Below are 14,903 nucleotides of genomic sequence, written 5' to 3' on the forward strand. Positions count from 1 at the left end.
TTATGGGGGGCCGGCCCCCTTCTCCCTTCCCCCTATAAATAGAGGGGTGAGGGGAGGGCAGCCGCACCACCCTCCAAGGCGCAGCCCTCCCCTCCCCAACACCTCTCCTCCTCCGTTGTGTGCTTGGCGAAGCCCTGTCGGAGTACTGCCTCTCCACCACCACCACGCCGTCGTGCTGCCGGTGGAGCTGTCTTCCTCAACCTCTCCTTTCCCCTTGCTGGATCAAGAAGGAGGAGACGTCTCCCGTCCCGTACGTGTGTTGAACGCGGAGGTGTTGTCCGTTCAACACTTGGTCATCGGTGATTCGAATCACGTCGAGTACGACTCCATCATCACCTTGCAAGCTTCCGCACGCGATCTACAAGTGGTATGTAGATGCAAACTCTCTCCCTTGACTCGTTGCTTAGATGAACTCATAGATGGATCTTGGTGAAACCGTAGGAAAATTTTTAATTTTCTGCAACGTTCCCCAACACCCACATGGTGTAGCGCCCGGCGGACACGCAAGCTATAATCAGCCGGTTGATCAATAACGTTTCCCTTTCAAATATAGAAACCATTTGATCTTCGGATTTTTTCAGTTACAAACCGAACGTTTTTTGGTTAAACCAATAGAACCAAAAATAGGCCCCCCGCCTAGCACGTTTTTCGGTGTACTGCACAGCTAAAATTTGTGCCTAACCCTTCAAACTCCCCTTCTTTTATAGGCCCCCCGCCTAGCACGTTGCAGCTCGGTAGGCGATGTGGTACTAAACATCTAAACCGCTGGAGGTTGAACCCACTAGGGCACCTGGCGCGCGCGATACTTAGTTGGGCCTCAAATTGTCCAGCCCATATAGCCGCTTTCGTTCAGCGATCCACGCGCAGACAACTACATCCAGTCGATAAAGAAACACTAGTAGAATGCCCGTGCGTTGCTACAGGCACAAGAGAAATATAAATGAGTCCAAGAGCATAAGTTGTGGCCATCTTTTATCTTCTCCACGAAGATGTTGTCCCTCAACTTTTCTACATATACAGGTAATATATACTTTTAGATATATACCAAGATTGTGGGAAGACATAAGGTAACATTTCATATCTTGTTCCTTTCCATTTCCTCCATATTCACCATCGCAACAAGACGTGACATCATGTGCATTCTCCCGCAAAAAAAATAAAAAAATTGTTAATTCTCCCTAGCTACCTCCTATTTTCTGACAAACCTTGGACCTCACCTCCGACCTTGCTATCACATAGTCATCTCTCTTCTCTTTCATTGTTCATATCCTTTCCATCAACGGATGATAGTACATTACATTTAGTTGAAATATATTGCCCATCTCTCTTCATTAGTTCAAACTTTTGAATAAGTTGGCTGAAGCATGAATCAATATGGTATCCAAGCCAAGAGGTTTTTTGAGTTCAAGACCCCACCAACGCAGTATTAAAATAGAAGATCCTACGTTCTACATCGATCACACATCTAAGCACTAAATAAGCCTAAACATGATAGTGCATTACATTTAGTTGAAATATATTGTCCATCTCGCTTCATCAGTTCAAATTTTTTGATGAGTTGGCTGGAGCATGAATTCAATAAACACCTCACGTTAATATTCTCTCATTGTCACATACATTTGAAAACAGTGACGATTGTCATGTGGGCGATGTTTTTGTCGATAATCTCAAGACCAACTGGCTCAGTATCTTGGAGGTGCTCATATGGGTAGAGTGTGCATGCATGAGTTCATAAGGATGAGTGTGTGTACCTGTTTGTAAACATCGGCGTTTGTACTGTGTGTGTTTTAACTTCAGAATACACAAGAATTATATCACAAGCACAAGTGTCAAGATATAACAACATGATGGTTTTCAAATTAAGGAGTTCTATGAATATACATTTCTTGCCAAAGGAAACAGGAATATACATAGCAACTGGTGAATAAAGTCATATGGAGGACATAGTGCACCCCCTCCTCCCATGTAAAATTCAACATGTTAATTGCTTTGCATCCATTTTATAAATCAAGCCTTGCTTTAGTTGATGCCACCTAACAAGAGAATAGGCAAACATATGTACATGATTACACAATACATTAATTTCAGTGGTATTTTTTAATAAGTTCGATGCTAGGCTAGCATATTATCAGATCAACAAACAAAACTTCAACATTCATTCAGAAACTCGGGTAGGTGATGTCTAAATATTTTACCAACTTCAACAAGATGGAAAACAAATAGCAAGAAATATATGCACAATACAAAAGTGTCTCTTACCATGACAACACCCAATATAAATTAAAAATACGAAAAAGTTGTTACAGTAGTAATATTACTTACAACAAGAATTGTATGTTTCCTAAGCAAACTGCAACTTTCTGGAATAAATGTTTCTTGACATTCAATGTTCATTTTAGAATCCACGTAAAGTGTTGTGGAATAATTGTTTCTTGAAAGTCAACTTTCTGTATAGCGTAATTTCTTATGCATGAGAGATAAATAATGCACAAAATATAGAACCATAAGATAGCTGGAAGCCTGCTACTGTAAATTGGTGAAACTATGAGCCAGCAACAGAATAACATGGAAAGCAAGTATGAGAAATATGAAACTGCTATTCCTCTGTACAAAGCCAATACAAATTCCAGCCCATGCTATTAGTGATTCCTGTTGACCATGAAGAAGCTAAATGGAAAAATACTACTTTTTATATAATAGAAAATAGACTGCAAGAAGACACGAAATAACAAAGAAAAGCAAAAAAAAGTTTAGAAGGTTGAACCTAATGCTAGCACCATGGTAATAAACCCATGTCTACAAAGGAACATTAGCATTCAAATGTGAGAGCTCAGTAGCTTGTCATGTCTATATTTTGTTGCACTTGTATCTGATTTGAAATTTAAAGAATTATGATGAGAAACTCACGTAGAACTGCAGTATAATCTTTTGAATAAACATTGTCAATTGTCTAAGAGTGCTAACATTTAAACTCATTCAAAATGTTGGCAAATGGAATGAGAAATGTAATACCCGAGATAATACATTATAAGGCTACAACAAGTCCCCTCCAATTTTTAGGAAGCCCTCCACTATATGTGTAGCAATGAACCAGCCTCAAAACCCATTATAGACTGCCAGATAGATATTTGTTTCTTCAATTTCTAACAAACATATAAAATATTGATTGAGAAGCACTCCTGCTTACTACACAGTGATTCATAACATCAAAGTGCAGGCACAAACTTGATTTTGTTGAACAGATAAAATTCACCTTGTTCTTATTCACCAAAGTCTTCCCCAAGATTTTTCATCTAGTCTTCTTTCCCATATATATATTTTCTTCAGAAAGGAGGCCTATCTAGGCTTCTTTCCCATATCTGCACAAGTCATGCTTAGAGCTAGTCCTTGTGAAGCACTAACCTACCTTGGCTCAATGCCAATGTGCATCAGCCTATCAAAAGCATAGGTGTAAGAATCATCCATGTACTCTGCACAAACAAGGGAAAAATCGTATGAGCTTTGATGCTTCACTATATTATAGTTTAGCAGAAGAGATAAACGGGCAGAAGTCTGGATGTATAGCAGTGGGGAAGCTGAGGTTACCTGGATTACCGATCAAAGGTGCCTTCCATTTGCCCTTGTGGTTCAAGTTCCTAAATTTTTGAATGCACAAAAACTTATGCCAGAAGTTGGACGCCCGAGGTATCCTATGCCATTTGGGGCGATGGAATTTTGAGTAACTGCTTGTTGAATTGATGATATTGCTGGGCATTGAATTAACTGAATCAGAGTGACTTCTAAAGATAGGGCACGATAGAATCACAAAGCATAGATAAAGTAGATAAGTTTGTGTGAGATACTCACAGTCAATAATTTAGAAGCTTCTACATTACTAAAAAATGCACTACATAGATATTATAGTTGTATCCACTATTCTCTTAATGGGCATAAATTGTAGCAAACTAAGCCAACATAATCCGCCTGTAATACTTAACCAGTGTCCAACATCCTTGAGTAACAAAACCAAGTATTAATGTTGATCACTTACAAAAGAAATGGGCTACAATCACAAGATAAATGACATGGAAAAGGTCAACCGAACCTTTAAAAGTGGGAACTGTAGCATCAGTCCAATTCCGCTGCCATGGCACCATTTTTTGCTGCACCTAGTGCCACCCAAAGTTTGTCCTAATATTCTATTGCTAGTATATAAGTTCTAAAGTATTTTACTAACAAACAAAAAGGTGGGAAAAATGTGAATCTGCAAATTACGAGGACAAAATAAAATCAAAAGTCCAAACGGATGTGTTAAGATCAGTTTATACGTGCAGCCAAATGTTACAAAGCTAGCTTACATGAGTTCAATCCACCAGAATCGAGAAGATGCACAAAATTTCGAGAAACGAATTACAAACACTACCATTTTAAAGAACAAAAGGTAAACGTAGTCCAGCCTTTCAGTGAATACTGAAGCAGAAAATAGAAATATTTATGAATCTCTAGAACAAACAAAATAACACAGAGTGGAAGCTTAGAAAGATATAGTAATGCCTCGCCAGCGTCACCTTCAAAGTTGCATATGTTACACCCAGACACACATAATGACACAAAAGAATTATGCTGGAATTTAATGTTCGGGCTAGAAGTAATTTGCTTCCATTTTATTGTACCCAGATTCTGTTGGTTACTTTTCCTACTGAATTTATCCTGCATATAAATAAGGGTTACTGAATCGTTGGAACCTAATCATTGTCGGTACCAAATTTTTGAACCATACTCCTAAAACAAGTAGTACCGATTGTTCCGCATAATGCATATAAGGTGTGTCAGTTTCTATCCGTGGCTCCCTGGTCCAAGTACCCCGCCGGTGCATCTTATGGCCGAAAGGCGACCGTGTGAAGCGATGGCATCTGGTCGTAGGCGTCTGCTCATGTTTCTATCCATATAAATGTCAAAATGTCAAACCAGATGTGTGTGCTAGAAGATTGTTCCTAATTCAATATAAATGGATACTTTTTACTATTGCCCTTTATTTCTTGAAGACCGACCAGTCTAGTTTTCCCTAGGTTCTGAAATCGCTGCATGGGCCCTCAACTTCTTCAGGTTCGGCTCTTGTGCAGATACAGTTAGCCTTTGCACTACAAATTTATTAGCAAAACATATGTTTCCTACATAGAACATAAAGCTAGCCAATCTCACCGAGAAATCATAGTGCCCTGCTTGAAGTTCCTGAAGCTCCTGTATGCCAAAGATGTAACTCCGTTGTTGTCTGAGCTTCCACTGGGCAATGTGTAGACAACTCTAAGCTTCATTTCCTCAATCATCATATCAGCATCCTTGTTGAACTGAAGAATACATATATATATATGGAATATAGTTGGTGGAATGCTAATCATCCAGAGCCTGATGACATTGAAAACACAACACTAAATCATAGAAACCGGTGAAATTCCATAAATATCTTGAAGAAAGATCGATTCATAAACTTAGGTGGATGGAATGAACACATATGTGTGTGCTCGTTTCATACTGCTGGGTGGACGGGATAAAATCGCCATGGACACTCTCTCATTGGACAGCATCTCTACTGAATAGGGAATAATTATCTCTATCAATAAGCAAAAGCAAACAACTAAAACAAGATAACTATATCACTTCAATCCTTACATTGAGACGCCAATTTGATCACAGAAGACCATCTGTAAAAATGCAGAACAACATGGGCCTTGGCCTCAATTCGGCGACCCAACTTCAATTTTCAAAGCCTGCAAGCAAGCGAGAGATAGGAGTGAGCACAGTAATCTGAAATCAAATGAGAGTGTCAGCATTGTCGTCGTGCTCCCCTGCTCAGGCCATCTCGGTGCAGCCACATCCCGTTCAGAAAATGTTCGATAAATGAATTGAATTTATTATATATGCTTTCATGTAATCACCAATTTTTGTAGTTATAAAATAATAGATTGACTTGGGATTTCCAAACATGTTGGTGTCAAATGTATATTTACTCACTTAACATTGAACTATACAATATTGTGTATAGGATATACTGTACTTAGGCATGTAAATACGATAACTTTGTCATGCATCATTCATACGAAGCTCATTCTCACTTTTCTCATTCATACGAAGCTCATTTGTTCTCCTTCTTTATTTGTATCAGAATTTCTGAATTTAATGATGTTGTCAGTTCTGACCAATTTGTTCAATGCACATACACATTTAATCAACCAGCACCATTAGCCATTTTGCGAAAAAACTAATTAAATAGAACCATGCACTACTCGAAACTACACGATGCCAATGTCCTTACCTTTGTTGCTTGCAAGAATGCATACTAAAACATGGGGCAAAATCGTAGCTCTAATCATGGCAGTCCTTGTTAGTTGTCATTAATCTACATCTCATAGAAATATTATTTGCTGAAGACAATCTCAACATACAAATCTGAAGAGTTTTATTAAAACTCAGCTAGATGCCTTTCCCAAAATAGTACTCAATTCATCCCAAAATAAGTATCGCTGGTTGAGTTCAACTTTAGTATTTTGAGATGGATGGAGTAGTATTTTATACGAAGAGAATTATATAGGTTCCACACTTACAAAGATTGGTAGGCATAAATATGAGTACTATCCATGGAAGTCATATTCAGTACTTCGATGGAGAATATCAGTATCATCTTTAGAAGAATTTAGCACCATGTCTAATTTAATTACACGGAGACCTATTTGTAGAGCCATGATGATGGGAACGTCACTGCAGTCACTGGTTAGCTGATTGCTAGTAAAATATGAGTACTACGGTGTAACGAAATAGTGGGACAACGGTGCATTCATGTCATGGCGGACCTGGTAACATGAGATTTACATCAAAATTAAGAGCAAAGCTTGTAACAGCAGATTGTTCCTAGGAAAATAAATAAACAAATAGAGCAAATAACCAAATTCAAACCAGGTACCATTTCAGTAAAATCTGCAAAATGATCCTACAAAGAATTGTAGCAAATTTGTTGAGCTACCTCAAGGAATCTAAAAATGCCAAGACCGGAAGATCGACACTTACTATATCAGGCGCTTCCTTATCATCTCATCCATGATAATCTGAACAACCGAGCTTTAGAAGTTCATAAGTATCTGCTAGATCGCTCAATCCTGTATTCCTGTTATAGGGCAAAATCAACAGTTAATTGCATTAAGGTTTCAGATACAATAGATAGATAAGTAAGATGCATCATTATGGTGTACATAGATGAAGCATTATAAGATGATGACACTGTTCGTACCAGATAGTTCCCATCGCTTTCACAGTTTCCCATCTCTACCCATGTTTCTATGCATTTTGGATCATCATCTGTAGAAAACGAAGTCTTGAATATCAGTTTTTTTGCCACCACACGGTACTTCCTAAAATTAGGTGGTTGCTTACTGTCAACAAAACAAGATTTTATGTTAGAAATAATAAGGGCATGTACTGTTTAATACAGATTCTGCGCAGTCAGACTTCTAATCCTATTGGTGACTATAGACAAAGATAAGATACGAGGTAAACAACTAAACACACACCCTTGGGAACATACACGGAAGAGATTCAGGATTGTGTTTCCAGTAACGGTATACCTCTGGCCATCGTGTTTCTAGTACCGGTGTGTGCCTCTGGCCATCGACACGAAGAGGTGCAGGAAGCGGAGGGCCTCGACATCAAGCCCCAGCCCGTCAACGTCGCGACGCTCGGCGAGCAGGCACATATGCGTTCACGCGTCCTCGCCTCCCCGCCGCGGTTGAGCGTCGCCAAACGGCCCCACACAAGCTTTGACTCCATGAGTTACATGCTCCTCTTCCCGTGACGAGCGCCGCCTGCCTGTCCCCTAGATCTAGCCTCGACGTGACAACGTCGAGCGTCACCGCCTCCGATTCCTACGAGCACGAAGCCGAGGGCTCCAGGAAGAGGCCGGAAGAGGATAGGTGTAGCGGAAGAAAACCTGAGCGAGCTGTGGGAGGGAGGGGAGAAGGGACCACGATCTCGCTCGGGCAAGGAAAGCGATAATTGGGGAAGGATATATTCTGTAGTTATTGCGAGGATCGTGTGAGAGGATTTCTTGGGCTACGTAAAAGTGTGTGGGAGGGAGCGAAGGTGGAGCTAAGTATGGAAAGAGATCGGTGGCTTCGATGGTTGTATTTTTTTCCGAGCGGAGCTAAGTATGGAAGGAGATCGGTGGGAGAAATAAATCGGAGAGGGAGGTGATTTGTTTGGAAGGTGATCTCCTGTATATGGTATTATTTTTGAATTCTTAATTACCAAATATTTACATGATTGAATTAAATCGATACCTGCCAAAGCAAGCACGAATAAATGGAAGGAGTATCAGACACGATTCGGTTTTAAGTGTGAAGAAGAAAAAATTAACGTGGGAGTGGTGGTGGGACGTGAGACGAAAATAAACCGGACGAAAAAAACCAGACGAAAGTGGGAGGACTATTCAACCAACTCGTCCATTAGGAGTAGAGACCCCGTCAATCAAACTAAAAAAATATTTTTCTCTCAAAAAAAAAACAATCTGTGGATCGCCTTTGTCGATACTCAGGATGATCGGCTTGGAGAGGGTCCCACTAAGTGGGTCATGGCTTTTGTTTTGGCAACAAGGTGGGTTGTGGCTTCGTGGCCGTGGGAGATGTGCAGGATTGACGTTCTTTCCTTTTTTTTCTGCTTGCTCCCTCGTGTACTGCCATCTAAATTCTAATGCCTACGACCAAATCACATAGACCCTCGAAACCTGCCTAATCCCTCATATTTGCTACCAATCATGTCTGCCATCTAACGATCCTATGTAAGTACACAATTCACACAAGAAAAATCTAACCTACATACACAGACCTAATCACGTGACCACAAAATTTTTTGTTGTTCAAAAGCTCGCGCCAACTTTGGTTATTTTGGTTATTACCGAAACCAAACCGAAATTAAATGGTTATTACTGAAATCGAACCGTATCTATGTACAAAACCATATAAATCGAAGTATAAAAACCGTTTAAACCGAACCTAATCAAACCGAAAAAACCGAATGCACAGCCTGACCTCCGCCAGAATGAGCCGCCGACGCGCCGCCGTCGCCGTTCCCATACCAGAGCCGGGCTGATCTTGTTGATGACAGCAGGGAAGTCTTCGTTCACGTGCCCCTAGGGACCAGCGTCCCAGAGCCGCAATTGTCGTCGTTGAATTCTTGAATAGATGTGAAGAACCTCACACCAAATCTCGTTGTTGCGTACGCACGACAAGAAACTCTAACCTCACCGCTCCAAGGAGCTTGCAAGAATCTACACCGGAGCTCCGTCTAATTCGTCCCAATGAACGAACTTGAGAAGTATTGAAACTCAGAAGACTGACTCGAAGAAGAAGCATCACCATCCGCTCGAGCGTCGCCCCTGCGAGAACTAAAACCCTACCTATCTAAGCCGTGGCACTAGGAATATCCTCCCTGCCATCGACCGACAGAGTGGCAGGCGGAGGGGAGGCGAATCCACGGATTCGCCGGCGGAGACCAATGGGAGGAAGGCTTTCTCTCCTCGTCTTGCGAGAGGGGAAAGAAAAAGCTATAGGCGCGTCTCAAGTTACACCCATTGTGAAAACCGGCCATTTGACTCATGCCAGACGGACCCGAGAGCCGGAAACTGTCATTTCGAATGCTCACAAAAGTAGAAGGGGGTAAAACTGACACACTTTTCCTAAATGAGATATAACGAATGAAATTATACTAAAGGGTTGATTAATGTCACAACTGTCAAATTAGGGGGGAAACTAAAATTCACTCTTAATTTAGTGTCAAAATACATGTGAACATCTTTTGAGTTCTTTCGCGGATAAGATCAGCATCGAAGATTAGATCTCACCAAAGCTGTTGCTCACATGCTCCTGGGTGATCTTCTGTAGCCGGCTCAACGTCATGGAGGAGGAGGTATACACTGGCATGTTCAGTCGGTAAAAGCAGGTGGACGATGAAGGGAGATGCTCCGAGGTCTTCAATGATGCTTTAGATATGACTAGACCACTACCTAGGTGTAGCCCACGGAAACCGTCAAATGGCAAATACTCGACAGAGGTCCAGAAGAAGAGCAATCGTCTCTGCTCTTCAACCATCATGCTTGCCACGGCCTGTGAGATAAAAATAGGAGGTGGCTATTACTAGTTGCAAAGAACATAATATGCAAATTTAAGAGTGAGTGAAATCTTGCCTTATCTGAGAAAAACATATCCAAGAAAAACTAAGTTTTTTTATTGGGAAGTGTATTCGAACAGAAATAAAGTAGTTGCACATTTTAAAATTTGGGGAGCAGATAGGCGCTAGCAGCCTGAAAATTTGCAAGGGTCAGTCGATTTCACCCCTATTATCTCAACTGTTGGTCAAAGATTCAACAAACAATACTTCATCTTCAACCTCGAATCAGTACGCAATGTTTCTCTTCTTCCTCTCAATGCCGCCGATCCAGCTCAGGCCTAACTGCATGCCTCCTCCAGCGATGCTCCAGGGATTGCTTAGCTGCCCCGCGCTCCCCTCAACCTCCTCCCACTGCCGGTTTTGCCACAACCCTCGGTCGTCCCTCTAATCCTGCGAACCATCTGAAATTTCCAGGCGAACCTGCAACCGCGCCCCTAAGATACACACTGAGGCTGCTGCTTCCCCGAAGAACCTGTATCCCCCAGACCTTTAAGATAGAAACCGAGGTTGCTGCTTCCCTGACAAACCTGCACCCCCGATACCCCTAATATAGACAAGATGAAACCTATCCCCGATGGTCTCGGTGCTTCGCGTGCCTCGTGCTTCCTTCCCAACAGAAATCGAATGACCCGGATTTCATTTTCATGTGACTAATGTCTAGATAAACTGTTAAAATTTATTACAACTTGGTATGATGTAAAAAGAACTATTCTCATGCGACCTAGAAATATGAGGATTTCAATTAGTATAAAATTTGCACTGGAACATGGTAGTAAACTCTAGAGCAACGAATAAACTAAGATTGGAGAGATCATATACCTCCCAGAACCAGTTGATCTGATCATCTTGTTGGGTGAACCCCCCCTCATATCTGGTATATTCTTTCCATTCCTGCACATCAATGGCGCCGATGCGCCCGCCCAGCATACTGTCAAGATCTTTCAAATGCAAGCTCAGGAAGAAAAGTTTCCGCAACTCCGGCTTTACGAGCATGTAGGAAAACCCCTTAGCGAAATGAGTTAGTTGATCTTTGGTGCTGGCCATGAAGAGACTTTGGATCAACAGCTCGATGTACTGGCCTCTGTTCTTGCTATCGACAGCGATATCTCTCCCTCCCGGAAGGAGCTCGATGACCTCCCCTGAGCCAAATACCCCAACTTCCCTCGCAAATGTGAGACCCAGCGCGTCTGAATCGACGAGATCAGGATCCATCTCTAGGATTTTCTTGCAGCTTGCATGCGTGCTTGGGTCTGCGTCTGCAATGTCATCCAGGGTGAGAGGCCTCCCGGCTAGCTGAAAGAAGAGCGTCCGGTCAAACCGAACCCCCACCGGGACATTGTGCATCAGGGCCAGTCCGATCATCCGTCCCGCAAAATCGAAGTACTTCAGCTGCAGTGGATCCGCTCCAGATGCTGCTTCCAGTCGCAATGAACGATTGAATACATTAGTCACGAAAAATGGAATTTGATTTGAATGTATTTTCTAGATAATGAAGGAAGTAAAGAAAATTAAACAGGATGTTTTCACCTGGATTCAGGAAGAACCTTTGCTGGTCACGCGGACAGGGCGAGAAGAGGCCGTGCCGCGGGTCGAACAACGCGCGACACACCAGGGAGATCCACTCCCTTGCTACCCCCTCGCCAAGGGCCTCCTCGTCCAGGAACTCCACGAACAGGCGGCCACGGAGCACGTGGCTCGCTGCCTCGGAGACATATCTGAAGGAGTCGGGCAGCAGCTGCGACCGATCAATGAGCATCTCGAGCGCATGAGGCTCATCGTCAAACAGCATGAACGCCGACGACGTTGCGTCCATTTCCGGCAGCATCGCTCTGGCGAAATGCATCCGCACCTCGAACCCGAGGAGGTCCTTGTGCTTGACGACAATCCGGCCGATGTCCTTGCACCGGCTCCTGTCGGCGCTGGTGCCGAGCACGAGCGCATTCAGGCACGCCGCGTGCGCCGTGCAGGTGGCCCGGATGGCGCCGGCCAAGTGGCAGTCCGTCACGGACCACATATCCAGTTGGCCTAGCACCACCCAGATGCTGTCAACCGTATCCTGCTGGTGCTGCTCCAAGGTCGCCAAACCCGGCAAGATGTTGTGAGTCGCGTCCTGCTGCTGTTGCTCCTTCGACGGCGAGGCTCCCTCCAACCTCGTCATGAATGCATTGACCGAAATCAGCAGGGACATCGCCGTCCGGGACAGCACCGCTCCCACAGGACCGTCCTTGCGCTGTGCGTAAACCTCCCGGCGCCGGAAGTAGCACACCAGTGCAAACAATACTCTGAACACAAAGAGCTTATCATCCGGGGCCGCCCACCCTGCTGCCATGTAGCGAATGATCACGTCCGTCGCATCTTTGGCAATTGGTATTAACCGCTCGATCAACCACTCTTGAGGCATCTTCGGCATGCGTAGCGACGGCGTCCGCTCGAACAAAGAGAGCACCGCCGCCAGCCTGTGCCTACACTTCTCATAGAGCGGGTCGCTTCTGCCTTTGCCGGAGGCGGCGGGTATCAACCGACATAACTCCAACCAGAGTGGGAGAAAGCACACCTCAAGGCGAGGGAGTATGCCGCTTATCTCCGGATACAGGAGGCAGATGATCGCCGAATTGGCTCTCAAGTGATGCAGCATAGAGCCGGAGGAGTAGAGGCGGACCAGAACCCCGATGACACCGCTGCGGAGGAGGACGTCGAGGTACTCCACGGCCGTCCCTGCTTGTCTCTCGTTGGTAGCTTTGGCGCTTGCGAGGAACTTCTTGACGAGCAGGACGATGTCCCTGGTGTAAAGCATCTTGGTGACATGCTCAAAGTCGGTCCACGATGAGCAGTTGGGTACACCAAGATGCCGCGCCAGTGGATCAATTTGGACTTCACCGTCATGTATGAACCTCTTGAACAACTCGGCAGTTTCGTTAGAGACGTCCATGTCAGTTGTGGCCGCCGCGGCAATCTGAGATGCGAGGCTCCATGCGTCGGGATATCGGGTTAAGTGCAAAGTGGCGCCGCGCGGGAGGTCAAGCTCGTTGATTTTCGCCTCGAGGTGGAGGTTCCGACACTCGTGCACGGCGTGGAGGTCGCTTCTTCTCCTGGGTCCCACGTCCACGAAGCGACCGAGCACCTCGCCTAAAGTGTCCTGTGGACCCGCCACGACCACGGTCTTCTTGCCGTCGATGCTCTGTACCGTGAGCCGGATGGCGTCAGACGAGGAGTTTGACTCTTGAGAGATAGCGACGACATTGGGATCCATGACTCGCAAAGTGCTTTATACCAGAGCCAGCAGCTAGCGGTGGTTGACCAACCAATAGAATCCTGCCAACTCAAAACCTGTTCTTTGTTGTATCTCTGTATTTCACTATTTTCTTCATTGAAGCAACTGCATTTAAATTGCTGGGGCCCATCGTGATTTCGGCCATGCCACTCGCTTTAAGCATACGGCTGAGACCGAGTCAAGTCTCTCATTTCACACTCGTACATGCGTGCATTTAAAAGGATCAACCTCTCTCAATTTAAACTGATTTGAAATCCTGCCCAAGAATTGATACACGTATCAGTTTTTGTTTCACATTTTTAAACTTCCAGCTTTATTAACTTTGATACACATATCAATTTCTATTTCAGTAAATGTAATAATACAGGTTTGAATTCTTTCTATCACATATTTATTATTCCAACAAACTAATTTCATTCATTTTAGAAACTAATTTCAATAGTTTCAGCAAAACTTATTATTTCAAAAAAGGAGTGTACTACAGAAATAGCAAAAAATAAAATTCAATCTTTTTAGATTTCATCATGAGTTCCGTTATTCCAATTACACATATAAGAAAAAAAATTGACACAAACAATTTCAATTTATATTACCATAACTTGTTCAATACAAATCACACTAATATAACAAATTAAACATGTAAGAAATACCGGTTTCATATATTTCAGACAAGTAATTTCATATATTGTCACAAATAAGTGAAACTGGCTATTCAAATGGGTGACATAAACAATTTCAATTTCTTAAAAAAAAGGTGATTTTAGCTATTCCAAATTCAATTTTACTCAAAAAGAGTGAAATTCATTGCAGCTAATGTGATACAAACAATTTCAATTCATATCTCAACAACTTTTTCAATAAAGATCAGACTGAAATAACAACATACACACTTAGAAATACCAATTTCAAATATTTCAGACAAGTAATTTCATAAAAAAATCACAAAAAAGTGAAACTGATTATACAAAAGAGTGACATGGTTTTTTAATTTTAATATGCGAAATATTTCATACGCATACGAGTTTCACTATATTTTCACTTCTAAATGAACGAAGTGTATTTCAGTTATTTGAATATCATATTTGCAGAAAAGAGTGAAACTGATTATTTTAAAGTACTGACATAAACCATTTAAAAAATGAACCTAAAAGTTCTCATTCACATAATGAAGAAACAACAGTTTCAGAAATAGAAACATGCATTCCAATTTCTGAAAAAATTGCATTTCAACCAATTTTTTTCCAACTACAGTTGCGCTTCACATCATGGGTGTTAGTTTCACAAATCTGCATTTCACATCAGATGTAGAAGTTCGACATATCTACATATCTATTTCAATTTTGGAACAACAATATCACATATATCACACAATCTGCTATTGATCTTCCCATCAATTTCAATTTGGCACCTTCACTTCCATCAAATATAATAGTTACATATA

General features: G+C 42.6%; 1 protein-coding gene across 1 annotated transcript in view; it reads right to left on the minus strand.

Moving 5' to 3' along the window:
* Window positions 1-9,735: 9,735 nt before the first annotated feature.
* Window positions 9,736-14,903, minus strand: part of LOC119328130 (E3 ubiquitin-protein ligase UPL5-like) — a 6,102-nt gene continuing 934 nt past the window's right edge. The window contains exons 2-4 of the mRNA XM_037601156.1: window positions 11,719-13,718; window positions 11,011-11,603; window positions 9,736-10,127 (exon numbers count right to left, since the gene is read on the minus strand). Of these exons, the coding sequence (XP_037457053.1) occupies window positions 9,855-10,127; window positions 11,011-11,603; window positions 11,719-13,441 (2,589 nt within the window). The 5' untranslated portion in view covers window positions 13,442-13,718 and the 3' untranslated portion in view covers window positions 9,736-9,854. The remainder of the gene's footprint in view (window positions 10,128-11,010; window positions 11,604-11,718; window positions 13,719-14,903) is intronic.

This window comes from Triticum dicoccoides, chromosome 7A, assembly GCF_002162155.2.
Source record: "Triticum dicoccoides isolate Atlit2015 ecotype Zavitan chromosome 7A, WEW_v2.0, whole genome shotgun sequence".
Taxonomy (NCBI): Eukaryota; Viridiplantae; Streptophyta; class Magnoliopsida; order Poales; family Poaceae; genus Triticum; species Triticum dicoccoides.